At 36.3% G+C, this 14,412-nt stretch overlaps 2 protein-coding genes across 7 annotated transcripts in view; one reads left to right on the top strand and one right to left on the bottom strand.

Annotated features, from left to right (window-relative positions):
* Positions 1-99: 99 nt before the first annotated feature.
* Positions 100-4,256, top strand: LOC102616285 (deoxyhypusine synthase). Of its 2 annotated transcripts, none has more exons than XM_006475326.4 (7): positions 100-510; positions 622-789; positions 1,436-1,654; positions 2,194-2,280; positions 3,298-3,403; positions 3,472-3,707; positions 3,806-4,256. In XM_006475326.4, exons 1-7 carry the CDS (start codon positions 310-312, stop codon positions 3,893-3,895), a joined length of 1,107 nt encoding a protein of 368 aa, XP_006475389.1. In that variant the 5' UTR covers positions 100-309; the 3' UTR covers positions 3,896-4,256. The 2 variants fall into 2 exon arrangements, with proteins under 2 accessions (XP_006475389.1, XP_024953715.1); XM_025097947.2 differs by having other exon boundaries at positions 362-510; positions 626-789.
* A 5,710-nt stretch (positions 4,257-9,966) lies between these two features.
* The window catches only part of LOC102616576 (probable caffeoyl-CoA O-methyltransferase At4g26220), a 43,935-nt gene continuing 39,489 nt past the window's right edge, over positions 9,967-14,412 (bottom strand). For 2 of the 5 annotated variants that reach the window (XM_052444781.1, XM_052444766.1), the window contains exons 2-6: positions 11,354-11,429; positions 11,192-11,271; positions 10,772-10,916; positions 10,484-10,615; positions 9,967-10,378 (exon numbers count right to left, since the gene is read on the bottom strand). In XM_052444781.1, coding sequence (XP_052300741.1) covers positions 10,088-10,378; positions 10,484-10,615; positions 10,772-10,916; positions 11,192-11,271; positions 11,354-11,419 — 714 coding nt within the window. In that variant the 5' untranslated portion in view covers positions 11,420-11,429 and the 3' untranslated portion in view covers positions 9,967-10,087. Of the gene's footprint in view, positions 10,379-10,483; positions 10,616-10,771; positions 10,917-11,191; positions 11,272-11,353; positions 11,474-14,412 lie in introns of those variants that run through there. The other 3 variants (XM_052444750.1, XM_052444640.1, XM_006475327.4) reach the window with 3 other exon arrangements.

Raw genomic sequence — 14,412 nt, forward strand, 5'->3', positions numbered from 1 at the left:
AAGCTACAACCATGGCAACGTAGGTGAGTCGTATATAATAACCCGTAAAAGAAGAGCTTTTTATCCTCTTCCGCGTTTTTGACTCTACTATTTACAAATTCCATACAGGAAAAGTGAGAGGCGAGCAGCACCCTAAACCGTCTCCAAACCCTTAAAGAGCAGCCAGCTTTATTTCAACGCTCATTTTCAATTTTTTTTAAAATTATTGTATCACAACCATCTTGTTCCCTTGAAGAAATAAAATTGTTTGCTTTCTTCTATCTCTATACTCGCAAATTACTAAAGAGAAAAAAAAAAAAAAGGGAAGCGATGGAGGATAATAGTAATGTTATGGCGTCAGTTCACTCTACAGTCTTCAAGGAATCGGAATCCCTCGAAGGCAAAGGCACTAAAATCGAGGGTTATGATTTTAATCAAGGCGTTAATTACTCTCAGCTTCTTAAATCAATGGTCTCCACTGGCTTTCAAGCTTCTAATTTCGGTGACGCCATTGAAGTCGTCAATCAAATGGTTTGTTTCTCCTCCCAACAGTTCCAATCATTCGTTAAATTCTTCTTCTTCTTCTTTTAACTATCATGCTAAAAAGTTATATATATATTTTTTAAAAAAATTGGATTGAAGCTAGATTGGAGGCTTGCTGACGAGGTGATACCGGAAGATTGTGATGAGAGAGAGAGGGATCCGGAGTACAGGAAGTCTGTTCGATGCAAAGTGTTTCTGGGTTTTACTTCTAATCTTATTTCCTCTGGTGTTAGAGATACCGTTCGCTATCTTGTACAGCATCATATGGTCAGCGTCTTATTTTAATTTTTATGTTTGATAATTTTACATAGAGGAAGATATTTCGATTTTTCAGACCTGATTATTATAATATTAGCTGCATTCTAATCATGACTCTAGTATTTTGAGCGAGTTTGTGTGTGATAATAAGATGCTTTAGTGAAGATACTGTCTTTCACATTCTTGTAACATGAAGAGTTTTCCGTTTGAATTTTTACTTCCACATTGAATTTGAGAACATAATATCGGAGAAATTATGATAAGAGTTGACCAACTTACATTTGGCTCCTGGATTTCTTCTCCTCGATGTAATATATGCCAATATGGGCTTCTCACTGGTTCTAGTCTGCACTCTTTAAAAGCTTATGAATGTTCCAGCTGCTTATAAGAAATAGGTTCTTCATGCTAACTGGTTGGGCTGATTGGCGATAGGGGAAAAATCTCCCTCTCTCTCATATGTTAGTTCAGCTGTTAAGAGATATCTTTGAATATTAATGACTTGGTTTTTTCTGATTGTTCATGTTTGTGAATCCTCACCCTGCTCAGTTTTTTATTTTTTGGGTTGTGATTAATGAATGGATTTTGCATCTTTATGATTTGGTTGCTTTTCATTTTAACTAGATTGTTAGAATTGGCACTTCTAATATGACTGCAGGTAGATGTAGTGGTAACAACAGCTGGTGGTATTGAAGAGGATCTCGTAAAATGCCTTGCACCTACCTTTAAAGGGGATTTTGCTCTACCTGGAGCTTATTTACGATCAAAAGGATTGAACCGCATTGGGAATCTGTTGGTTCCTAATGACAACTACTGCAAATTTGAGGATTGGATCATTCCCATTTTTGACCAGATGCTGAAAGAACAAAATGAAGAGGCACTTTCTCATCTTTCTATAATTTTTTGTTCATATTTATGTTTGTAAGATATTCTCTTGAGTGTATGTTTCTGTGTATTTCTCTAATTAATTCGCTTGATGTCAGCATTTCACTTCCTAAATGTTTATTCATGTCTGTCATATCAAGATCTGCGAACCCGTAAGTTAGTTAGTTCTAAATTCTTTTACCAAAGTTAGAAAGAAAGGAAGATTTTTTTAAATTTAAATCTAAATTATTCTGCCTTATTAAATATTTGAGTTTATAAACATGAAAGCATTTATTGTTGGCAATTACGGGTTGTAGAAGTCATTGTTTTGATATGCCAATTACTATCTCCTAGTTGTTTTTTATAATTTGCTCCTGTAATTAGTGGCATTATAATTACGAAGAGGAGTGCCTTTTTTTTTTCTTTAATTATTCTTCACCCTTAGGCCTTTGTCCAAAGCATTTTGTCTTATGCTCAAGTTATATGCCATCGTTGGCAATCATGTACTGAGCTCTAAGAACATTAGTACCCTTTCTCCTTTTGGTTTCACAGGAGATATCGTGGACACCATCTAAGGTAATTGCTCGGCTAGGAAAAGAAATAAATGATGAGAGTTCATATCTTTACTGGGCATATAAGGTAAGTATTCATTCAAGTTTAGCTTCATATTTTTGTTCCCTTCTTTTTCATCATGGCACATTGATCAACATTCTTGTCTGTAACCAATCACATTTTATGATTATCCTCATTTATATTTCCTTAACATCTTTCAGCAATTAGTATCTGCTCTGCATGCTCCTTCATTATTTTCAAATAAATGAATAACATATTAACTCCCACTCTTTTCTTTTCCCTTTTATTAATCTTTTTTCTTTCTTTTTACTCAAATGGTTCTCTTTTGTTATATATCATGTACATTTCATAATCTCAAACCAGCGAGTCGGGTATGTTTACTGCGCAAGTGACTCAAAAGTTTTGACCATGAAAATTGAAATCTTTCATCTCCGCATAGTAACCTATGTGGTAGGAGATTATAAATCTTTTTAATTCATTCTCTCATGTTCATACAAACATGCATACATTCTTCTGAAATCTCTGGTTTAATAAGTTTCTGGAACTTGAGAGAAATTTCACTATCCGAAGTTTGGGTCTGCAAGGTAAAATTCCCATAGAAGTTTTGTGGAAATATCTGCAGCCAACGTGTGGCAGTACTTCACACTCTGTTATGGAATTTTAGTTTGAAGGGGACGGCAATGTCTATTTAGTACAAAAGTCGCAATCCAATAGGGATTGTGATTTTGAGTAACAACAGAATCATAAATGGGTTTTATACTGAATGCATCAGTAGTAGGGAATTTAAATGTGTTCACTAGATGTTATACCATGAGTGCAAATCTGCATAATATGCAGTGTTTACTCTTATGTAATGCTACTCTTAGTTGTTGTACTGTTTATTCATATAAAATGCTACTCTGAGGTTGAGATGTGGTTCAATATAATGCGAAGTAATGGTAAACATTCAATGTCTGCCAGTCTGCAATCTATGTACGGTTTATTCTTATATGATGCTACTCTAAGCTGTTCAATTCAATGCCAAGTAATGGTAACAGTCAACGCCTTCAAGATATTTTGATATTCTTCTGGGACATTCTGCAGAACAATATTCCAGTCTTTTGTCCAGGCTTAACTGATGGCTCACTGGGGGATATGTTGTATTTTCATTCCTTCCGAAGCCCAGGCCTGATCATTGACATTGTGCAAGGTAGATTTTTCCTATTTCCATGTCTAGTTAGCAGTTTCAGATTTTTATCTAAAAAGATATTTGAACAGATATCAGGGCAATTAATGGTGAAGCTGTTCATGCAAGTCCTAGGAAAACTGGGTTGATAATTTTAGGAGGTGGGTTACCAAAGCATCATATTTGCAATGCCAATATGATGCGCAATGGAGCAGATTATGCTGTCTTTATCAATACAGCCCAGGAATTTGATGGGAGTGATTCCGGTGCCCGCCCTGATGAGGCTGTGTCGTGGGGAAAAATTCGAGGTTCAGCAAAAACTGTGAAGGTATTTCTCCATTTTATTCTTATAGGTTGTTTGTTGGTTTTATTATCTTTTGCAGATGCATATGATTCTAACATTTCCTTTCCATTGGTTTTAATCAGGTACACTGTGACGCAACCATTGCTTTTCCTCTGTTGGTTGCTGAAACATTTGCCTCAAGAAGAAATAAATTTGTTGAGACTGAGCGCTAAAAATTGAACTTTGGCCATGTGAAGATTTACATGATGAACTGCTGTTACAGTCCTGATTAAGTTATTACTTGGCCTGTTTTACAACTGCCTCAGATTATATAAGTGGACGCAACTACGAATCAAAGAGGATAGCTATCGTATCTGACAAGAATTTTCCTGCTAATTGATTCTTTTCTATGGTTACATAGTGACTTGTATTGAATGTAACTCATGGAAGTATAGGGAATTTCTTTCTCTGACAAGTTGTCTTTAGCTTTTAATCTTGAAATATCAATTCATTCACCACCATTGGATGTAGCTTGTTCTTGTTGTGAAAGTGACTTCTCGGATCATGAAATAAACGTACATCAGTTTTTGGAGAGGATTAAGCATGTGCCATTTACTAAAATGAATCAATGATCATCGTTTTTTTCAGGCTATAAGACATCTAGCTTATTATTATCAACACGTATATAAGCAGTTATTGCAGAAGAAATTTCTGCATCAAATAGTAATGCCAGTGTGTCCACCTTGGTTTTCGGATTGTCCCACAAAATTTCAACAGGTTCAGTAAATACGTCTTACAAACCATCACCTAATGGGACCTGAGCTAGCAAATAATTTGTCAAGGTTCCAATTTGGTTGCCTGGTACTTCTCAAAATCTCCGGAACCTGCTCTTCAGCCATGGCTACTGTTCCTCCCCAGAGTGTGTTATCATAGATGACTATCCCGCCCACTTTGAACAATGTCATTAATGTTTCACGGTAGTTCCGGTAATTATCCTTGTGAGCATCCACAAAAGCATAGTCAAAACTGCTTTCATTTTCGTTCTGCAATTAAAACGCCAAAAAGGTTTCTTAAGCAAAAAGTAACTGTATCTTGTTCAGGAAAGAAAATGTAGATTAAACTTTTCGAAAAAAAAAGAATCTTTTCATCTTTTAGTAGCTGATCAAGAGCTGGTAAGGCCCTGGACTCCATCAAGTTTATCTTTAGATCAACTTCAACTTTTTTAATAATAGGTAATCCCGTTTCAGAAGACTCACGACTTACATCAATCGCTACAATCTGAAGAAATGTGATATATTAAACAAAATTTAAGGCAAACAAATACATTTTCATACAAAGTAAATGAAGAAGGTGCTTTCGAGATTAAATGGCATTTATTAATACTTCCTTTTACCATCATCTGGAATGTTAAGAGCAGTGAGGAGAAGAGAATATCCGGTGAATACTCCAAGTTATCATCGTTTTCTTAGCGTCTACAGCTTCCAGATCATGGCTATAAACTTACCTGCATCTGGTGCTGTGCCCATCATGGCTCTGGAAATCAATAACATACCGAGCAACCTTCTAAGCACATACATAAAGTGAGGAAAAAAACAAAAAAAAAAAATTCGATGCGCAGCAGTAATATCCGTTATCTCCTTCAGAGGCGTCGGCTCTAGTGGGAACACACTGGTCTCCAGTATATATGTCACAATATTAGAACATTACGCAAAAATTAGAATTAGAAAATTAAGAAAATGAAGTGGATGATACATAGAGATTCCTTGTATAACTCTTCACTTTGCAATAGACCCTTAGGAACACATGCTGCCTGTTTGGTGTTCTTTTCCATTGCATGCGCTAGATCTTTTAACTTGACTTGTAAAAGAAAAGCTAAAGCGAAGTAAATTGATCAAAATTTTGTAGAAACAACTGTCATACCATATTGAAAGCAAGATGGTTAATAATATTAAATATAGAAATTCTACTGCAAACTGATATATTCAATCAAAGTTGGTAAGTGCTTTTTTTTATTTTAATTAAATCAACCAAAGAATGAACATAAGGAGGGGGCGTAAATCAAAACCTCCCAATAGAAGCAAAAGTTTTAGCAATCAATATACAAACAGTCTAAGTCAAGGTGATTAATGTCGAATATATGGAATCCCGAGAGTGTTCAAATGAAGAATGCCGGATAAGCCAATTGGAAGTTCTCCAAGATTGAAAAATCGCTGACAAGTCTGATAAGTACAAGCCGTTGAACATAAAGTTAGCAGCAGATGTAACTTCTCGAAAAACATGCCTAATAACAATAGATGGCTTAGAAGCCAATGCCCGAACTCTAGGGGTGGCAAAACGAATAAACGAATCGAATTTGAATCGAATCATAAACGAATTTGGTCAAAATTCTACTGATTCGAATTCGATTCGTTTAATAAATGAATTGAAATCTCAGGATTCGGATTAGATTCGTTTATTAAACAAAATATAATTAATAAACAAAATTAAGCAAAATAAAATATAAAAAGCCACAAATTTAATATCCTACAACAAAATACAAATAACCCAAACCATATTCTAGGATTAAATATAAGTTCATCCAAATTACGATATTAACCTTCAAATTTTAAAAAAAATTCAAATAAATTTAAGGACAAAAAAGTAATTTAATTAAACGAATAGTAAACAAATTTTAAAAGAATCGACATGTATTCGATTCATTTATGACCCGTTTATTAAATGAATCCTAATATAATAAACGAATCAGCATCTTCAAATTTGGATTTGATTCGTTTAATTAGCGAATAGAATCGAATTCACTCATTTATTAAACGAATCAATTTTTTCAAACTCAATCCCATTTAAATCACATCGAATCAAATTGAATAAACGAATCTTGACCTATATTACCACCCATACCGAACTCGACCAAGGAGATAAGAAAAATCTCACTGCACAGATATATTTAAAATAGCCCAAGAAATCATAGTGGCCGAATCAGATTCCACCTCAGGAGAAGAAAAACCAAGTTGAGCAGCAAGATCTAAACCCTCTAACAGAGCTATCAACTTAGCAAAAAGAATAGACTAGTGCTCCAAAAAGGAACCAAAAGTAACTAACACCACTCCTTGATGATCTCGCAAAACACCACCAGTCGAAGCCATATTAGGGTTTCCCCAAGAACAACCATCCACACTCAACTTCACTACGGCCGGCGACGGTTTCATCCAAAAAATCAATCGAAGAGATCTACGGGGAGGCATGACAATCTGTAATCCCTCTCCAATCTGAGTATCCAAAACACCTTTTAACTGATATGGCTTAAAACCAAAAGCGTCACTGACCAACCTAAGATCCAGGAGCACTCTAAAAATAATAGCATCCATATTAAAGGCAACAGAATCGAACTTGAAAATGTTTTGAGCCTTCTAAACATGCTACAAAATGAAGCATGGGAAAATGACTCGAATATGTTTCGAAGAATGGCAGCACCGCTGTTAGTGACCAAGCAAAGAAAGGGGAGACAGAAAAAGAATATATTGAAGACCAACCATCGAATAAAACTGCCGCTAGATCTGTCGAACCACCGAACAATCCAAAAATAAGTGTATGATAGTCTTAGTATTCGGATTACAATGACACCAGGAAACCATGTGAAAACCCCTCAAGCACAAGCATCATCCATAGCCAAAAAACCATGCAACATGCGCCATAAGAAAAAAGAGACCGATGAAGGAATATGCCGCTACCAAATTAAAGAAAAAACCTCACTCTTGCTACGGGACCCATGTACAAATTCCCAATTACTCCTTAGAGAAAAATTTCCATCCCTAGATAAGGCCTAACGGAGTATATCCGGCCAAACACCAGAAATAGGTGTCAACAAAATCTTATCAACAACTGAAGATGGCAGCACTGATAAAAGTATCCCTCTATCCTAAACCACACCACACCAAAAAGAAGATGTCAAGGCCATAGAAGCTGCTGTAGGATTAAAATGGAAAAGAGGCATATTGCCAAGCCAATAATCATACCAGAAACTGCTATCACTGGATCTAAACAGTCGACGAATATGAGGCTTAGCAATACAACGAATAGAGCATAATCATCTCCACAGAAGAGAAACATGATAGCGAAATTGAACTATACCTAGGTGCTCAACTCTACAATACTTAGATTTCATAAAGGAAGCCCAAAAAGAATGTTTGTCCCGAAACCGCCACCACAGTTTAATCTCGAAAGCATAAGCCAAATTAGAAAAGGGATGAACTCCCAAACCACCCTCCGCCACTAGAAAGAAGACAGTTGGCCACCTGCACCAACGAATGTGTCGTTGAGAATCCGTATCACACCATAAGAATCAGGTGAATAACTGCTCAAGGTTCTAAATGACCGTAGCAGGCGGCCGAAGGACATGAAAAAGATGAAGTGACATAGATGAAAGCACTTGCTGAGTGAGCACAAGCTTACCACTAAAGGAAAAAATTCGATTGGCCCACCCATAAATCCTTCCCCTAATCTTACAGACCATATCATCAAAGTGTTAAATCCACACACCACCCATATACACTGATCAACCCAAAACGGAGACTGCTGTGGCTGAAAATCAGTGATAGATTGAACTATAGTCTTCGCAAGACAAAAGCCTGTCTCCCGACATAAAAACTCCTCTTCGACTGATTGATCTGTTGACCCGAAACAACCTTATGATGATGTAAAAAATCCATAACACGATGAAGGCTAGATCAGCACCGATTCACAAATATAATAATATCATCAGCAAAGCTCAAATGGGAAACATACATAAAAGTAGCTGTAAAATATCTCAAGGAAGGGTGCTGAGAATATAATTGTTCCAAACCTCGAGACAAAAATTCAGCAGCAATGATAAAGAGGCAAGGCGACAGGGAATCACCTTGCCGAAGACTACCCTACAACTGCAAGAAACCATGATTGTTTGATCAAGGATATCTAATGATCAAAGAACCCAAAGCACCAGAGCATCTGAAGAATAAAGGACCTTGACATCCTGTCATAAGCCTTTGCCATATCTAGCTTAAGAATCACATTACCACCCCGACTACGACGATTACTATCATGAATGAGCTCTTGGACCAACAATACAATATCATGTAATAACACCTGACCCGGGACAAAGCCACTATGGGATGGAGATATAATCCGAGAAAGAAGAGCGGACAGTCACAAAACCAGCATCTTAATCAAAGCTGGTAAGTTTTCACATGCACAATTGAATGCATTAAACACCTTCTAGAGGTCAGAGTAGATACATAATAAAATTGAAAGTTATATATTTAAACCATGTATTAAAAGTGACACCAAACATTAATTTTCATAACAAAATTCGTAAGTCTTAATTGAACTTATTACTTACTTTTCCATTTCCGGCTCTTACAAATTCTAAGCGTGAAATAAAATTGAGTCCACGCGTTGGAAACTGTCCAATTGGAGTGCGATAGTGGTATAGGAAATTTTCAACAAAACCGTGAAATGCATAAAGATCGAAAAGAACACCAACGGCGAAAACAGTTTGCCAGACCGACAATTGCCAATAATTTTTTATAGACAAAGGGTTCAATAATAAGTATTCCCACTTTCGTTAAATCTTTAATAACTAAACTTTTCTAAGTGATCAAAATAAACAGACTAATTTCTCCCCCTCAAATAGATGCCATACTAAAATGATAGGATAAACATATATAGAATGAAATAAAATTCATTCAATGCAGTAGATTTCTACCGAAATTCCCATAACATAATTTTTACTATGTTTCATTTTAGTATCCTCTACCATCTTAACTGTTGTAATGCCTCCATTAATATGTTAAATAAATATCTCGAGTAATACTTCAAAGTTCAATAATATGATTTTTCATTATTACAATATGATGATACAAATGGTAAAAAATTTGTGATTGTAATGCATTAATAATTCATATCTAAAGTGTTTTCTAATCCATTACACAAAAGTCACGCAATGTTATCAGTTGATCACAAATAATTCTCCTAGCATTGCAAGTGAAAGTTAATATATTTGCAAATTCATCTTTTTTGAGATTTAAAAGGGACTTGTCCTCCGTTTTAATTTATAACTTTACTTAGATGTTAATTTAGAAGCAAGGCAAAATATCGTTTCAGAGGTACAAAGGACTTAAGAAACCACGATAGAACTAATTCCTTTTTACATCTTCTGGAATTTCAATTTTGCTCGAGTATAAAGAAGTACCCAAGACAAAAATCCGCAGCAATAGGAAGTGTAATCAAGAAATTGTCAACCACCTTAGTTTTGTCTTGAATTCTCAAATTGTTAACAGGTAATTATTATTCATTCCCAATGAATTATTTAAGCAAGTTAAAGGGACCCTCACAAACAAACACTGCCTATATCATAGAACAAGTAAAATGTGAAATTTTCAACTAGAAATTTAGAATATACGCCAGCAGATTGTGATCCCATCACCTAAAGGAACATGAGAAAGTTGGATACGAGGATCATCCGCAAGTGATCTGTTAAGGTCCAATGTTGCTTGCCTGCCACCTCTTAAATGGTCCGGAACCTGCTCTTCAGACATTGCAACTGTTCCCCCCCAGAGTGTGTTGTCATATACAGCTATACCGCCCACTTTCAACAACTTCATCAACCTCTCATGGTAGTTCCAGTAGTTGACCTTGTCAGCATCCACAAAAGCATAGTCAAAGCTGCCTTCATTTTCACTCTGCAGCAGATTCCAGAAAGGATATTTGTTCAAAAACAAAAGTCAATTGAGTGGAAGATTAACGTAGGGAAAAAAGGCACGTGTTTCAGAGTATTAAATCCTTACATCTTTTAGTAGCTGATCAAGAACTGATAGTGCCTCGGACTCAATGAAGTTTATCTTGTGATCAACTCCAGCCTTTTTAATGACAGGTAATCCTATTTCATATGTCTCACGATTCACATCAATTGCCATAATCTGCGCTATTATGTTTCTAGTCAGAAATAGCTTAATAGGCAAGTGCATGATATGAAAATAAGATTAAAACAATTTAACAAAACCATAACATATTACAAGAACACTGCATTTGTAAATTCAATTTTACAGCATCACGTATGATGATGGACTATTTACCTGACCATCCTCTGGAATTGTAAGTGCAGTGAGGAGAAGAGAATATCCAGTGAAAACTCCAATTTCAATAGTTTTCTTGGCATTCACTAGCTTCAAGAGCATGGCCATTAACTGACCTGCATCTGGTGCAGTACTCATCATGGCCCTGAGAATTAACTAAGCAGCATTCTAAATACACATTGATATGAATTGATAACGTTTGAAAGTCTTATCTCAAATTTATGGCATTTTCAGTGAATTCCATAAACAAGCTTAAAGGTTCCTTTAAAGGGTACTTATCTAATAACAGAGGCAGTTATATAGTATTCGTCATCATTCAGTATATTTTAGGAACTTAATCCTTCTACGAGGTGGTTAAGAAAAGGATGAAAAATTGTAGCTGCTTAAAGAAGTGTATTAAGTATATATAAAGACAGATACCTTGGATGGTCAGCAGTAACGTCCCTTATCTCCTTCAGATGCTCTGGCTCTCTTGGGTAAACACTCGTCTCCAGGATATACTGCCACAGTAACTGTTATAATTAAAACTGAAGAACAAGAAAACGTAATAATCGTAACAAAGAGAACGTATAGGGATGATACCCTGTATAACTCTTCACTTTGCAACAATCCCTTGCTACTTGCTGCTTTTTTTGCCTTTTCTGCCATTGCTCTCCACCTGCTTCACACAAGATATTTTGACTGCTCCTAAAAGGAGAAAAAAAAAAAATGAAGCTTTCTTCCAAACTGCACAAATTCTAAGTGACAGGAAGTAATAAGATCATATGAAGATGTCATTCTGATGTGCACATATGATAGCAAGTGATGAACATACAGAAAAGATAATACCATTATGTGATGCACATAAAGACACAGATAAAGGCCATTCTATGATGAATATATGACAAGAATCAAAACCTTGATGGCATAGAATCAAGACTATTATATCATACTGGAGATAAACAAGACCATTGTGAAGGTAAATTTGGAAGATGAATCCTGTTTTATAGTGTTTAATTATCTCTTTTTATGTCATTTGAGTTTATTGCACAGATTGGCTCTTTTTCATAACTGTTATTCAGTTAATTTGTCACTAATGTGAAGAAGGAAAATTTTATTCTTTATTAAAGGCTAGGCACCAACCCTGAGTCAAGATTACAGTTACATCTATAAATTCAGGTTCAAATATTTACATCGTAACAAATACAAACGTTAAAAATCCAGGAAAATTATGAATAAAGGAATTATATAACAAAAATAAAAAAGTATTTACAAAAGCAAGCAAAATTGTTTTAGCTATAGGCCAATTGAAACAGCCAGGAAGAAGAAACACTAATTTGACAAAAAAATCTGATTTTTTTATTGATAACTTTTCTTCCCTTTACAGCAGCCAACCCGCTTCTTTAAAAGCGAGCCAAAGAGCCCACATTGATTAAGCCACTATCTTCGGAAGAAAACACTTCAAACAATTTTAAATAACAAAAACAGTAATTCAAAACACCTAAAAAATAGCTAATGGAAATAATCCCAAAATAAAATATTGTCAAAAAATAAAAGGTCGTTACATTCCCTCCCCCTTTATAAAAGCCTTGGCCTCAAGGCTTGAACAAAGGAAACTTCTCCTGAATCTTAACTGCATCCTCCCAAGTTGCATCTTCGGGAAAGGAGTTAGACCACTGAACCAACCACTGCACGCACGGACGATTGCTTCGCTGGACTACTCTCCTGTCCAAAACAGAATCAGGTACTAACTGTAGGTGCCCGTCTTCTCGTATTGTTGGTAACTCTGTAATCGGAGTGACAGCCTCTCCAACCTTTTTTTGTTTATAAGGCTGTAACCGTAGAAATACCATGTCTCCCACCTCAAATTTCCTCTCGGATTTCTTCTTATCAGCATATAGCTTCATTCGAGCTTGTGCATCCACCAAATTGGCTTTCAACAGACGTATCATAGCATCCCTATCCTTTAAGCTCAAATCAACAGTTGCTACGGTAGATGTACCAGGAATATAAGCAATATACGAAGGAGGTGGCCTACCATAAACAGCTTCGAACGGTGTCATTCGAGTTGATAAATGATAAGAAGTATTATACCACCATTCAGCCAAAGGGAGCCATTTCACCCATTCTTTCGGCCTATCACCTACCATGCATCGCAAATATTGTTCTAAGCACTTGTTAACCACTTCAGTCTGACCGTCGGTTTGCGGGTGGTATGCAGTGCTCATTAACAAGTTCACATTCAACAATGAAAACAGACTTTGCCAAAAAGTACTAGTGAAGACTTTATCTCGGTCACTGACAATAGAATTTGGCAAGCCATGCAACTTATACACATTATCTAGAAAAAGTTGTGCAACATCAAGAGCAGTGTATGGATGACTTAAGGGCATGAAGTGTGCATACTTACTCAGCCTATCCACCACCACAAAAATAATTTGCTTACCACTAGACTTTGGCAGTCCTTCTATGAAATCCATAGAGATATCAGTCCAATTATGCTCAGGAATTGGTAAGGGCTGCAACAGACCTGGGGATAACACATTTTCATGTTTATTTCGTTGGCAATTATCACAAGCTGCCACAAAGGAGCAAATTTCCCTTTGCATCCTTTTCCAATAAAAAGATCGTTTAACTCTGTCTAAGGTTTTTCTAACCCCCGAATGCCCACCTTCTGTTCCACCATGAGCCTCAGACATAATTAGCTGCTTCAAAGCTGAATGTTTACCAACCCAAAGTCTTCCCTTATACTTGAGTAAATGGTTTTCCCAAGTAAATTTCGAATGTCGAGCACTGTTGGTAACTATTTCTTGAATCAATTTCTGAATTTCTGGATCATGTTGCCATTCTTGTTTGAGTTGTTCCACCCACACACCTATAGGAAGGGAGATCGCCATTACCATCGCATTCTCAGTGGATTCCTGTAGCCGAGATAAGGCGTCAGCCGCTTTATTTTCTCTTCCACTTCGGAAAATAATTTCAAAATCATAACCAATTAACTTAGTAAGCCATTTCTGCTGCATAGGTGTTGATATGCGCTGCTCCAACATGTATTTCAAGCTGAAATGATCAGTAATAACCTTGAAATGCTTCCCTAGTAAGTAAGGCCGCCATTTTTGCACTGCGAACACTACTGCCAACATTTCCTTTTCATAAGCAGACAAGCCCAAGTTTTTTGGTGACAGTGCCTTACTCAAATATGATATGGGTCTGCCTTCCTGCGAAAGCACTGCTCCTATGCCTTCTCCTGATGCATCACATTCAAGAACAAAGGTTTTTTGGAAATCGGGCATGGCTAAAACAGGTGCTGTGCACATTGCCGACTTCAAGTTATTAAAAGCTTCTTCCGCAGTATGATTCCATAAAAAATTATCCTTTTTAAGCAAATCTGTTAAGGGCCGACTAATCTTCCCATAATCTTTTATAAACCTCCTGTAGTACCCAGTAAGACCCAAAAACCCACGCAACGCCTTCAACGAGTTGGGAGATGGCCAACACTTCATGCTTTCAATCTTTGCAGGGTCAGTAGCAACTCCTTGCTTAGAAATCAAATGTCCTAAATATTCTACTTGTTCTTTGCCAAAAGAACACTTTGATTTTTTGACAAAAAGATGATTTTTGAGAAGCGTCTCCAGTACTAACTCCAATTGCTTCATGTGTTC

The sequence above is a fragment of the Citrus sinensis genome, chromosome 1 (genome assembly GCF_022201045.2).
Source record: "Citrus sinensis cultivar Valencia sweet orange chromosome 1, DVS_A1.0, whole genome shotgun sequence".
Taxonomy (NCBI): domain Eukaryota; kingdom Viridiplantae; phylum Streptophyta; class Magnoliopsida; order Sapindales; family Rutaceae; genus Citrus; species Citrus sinensis.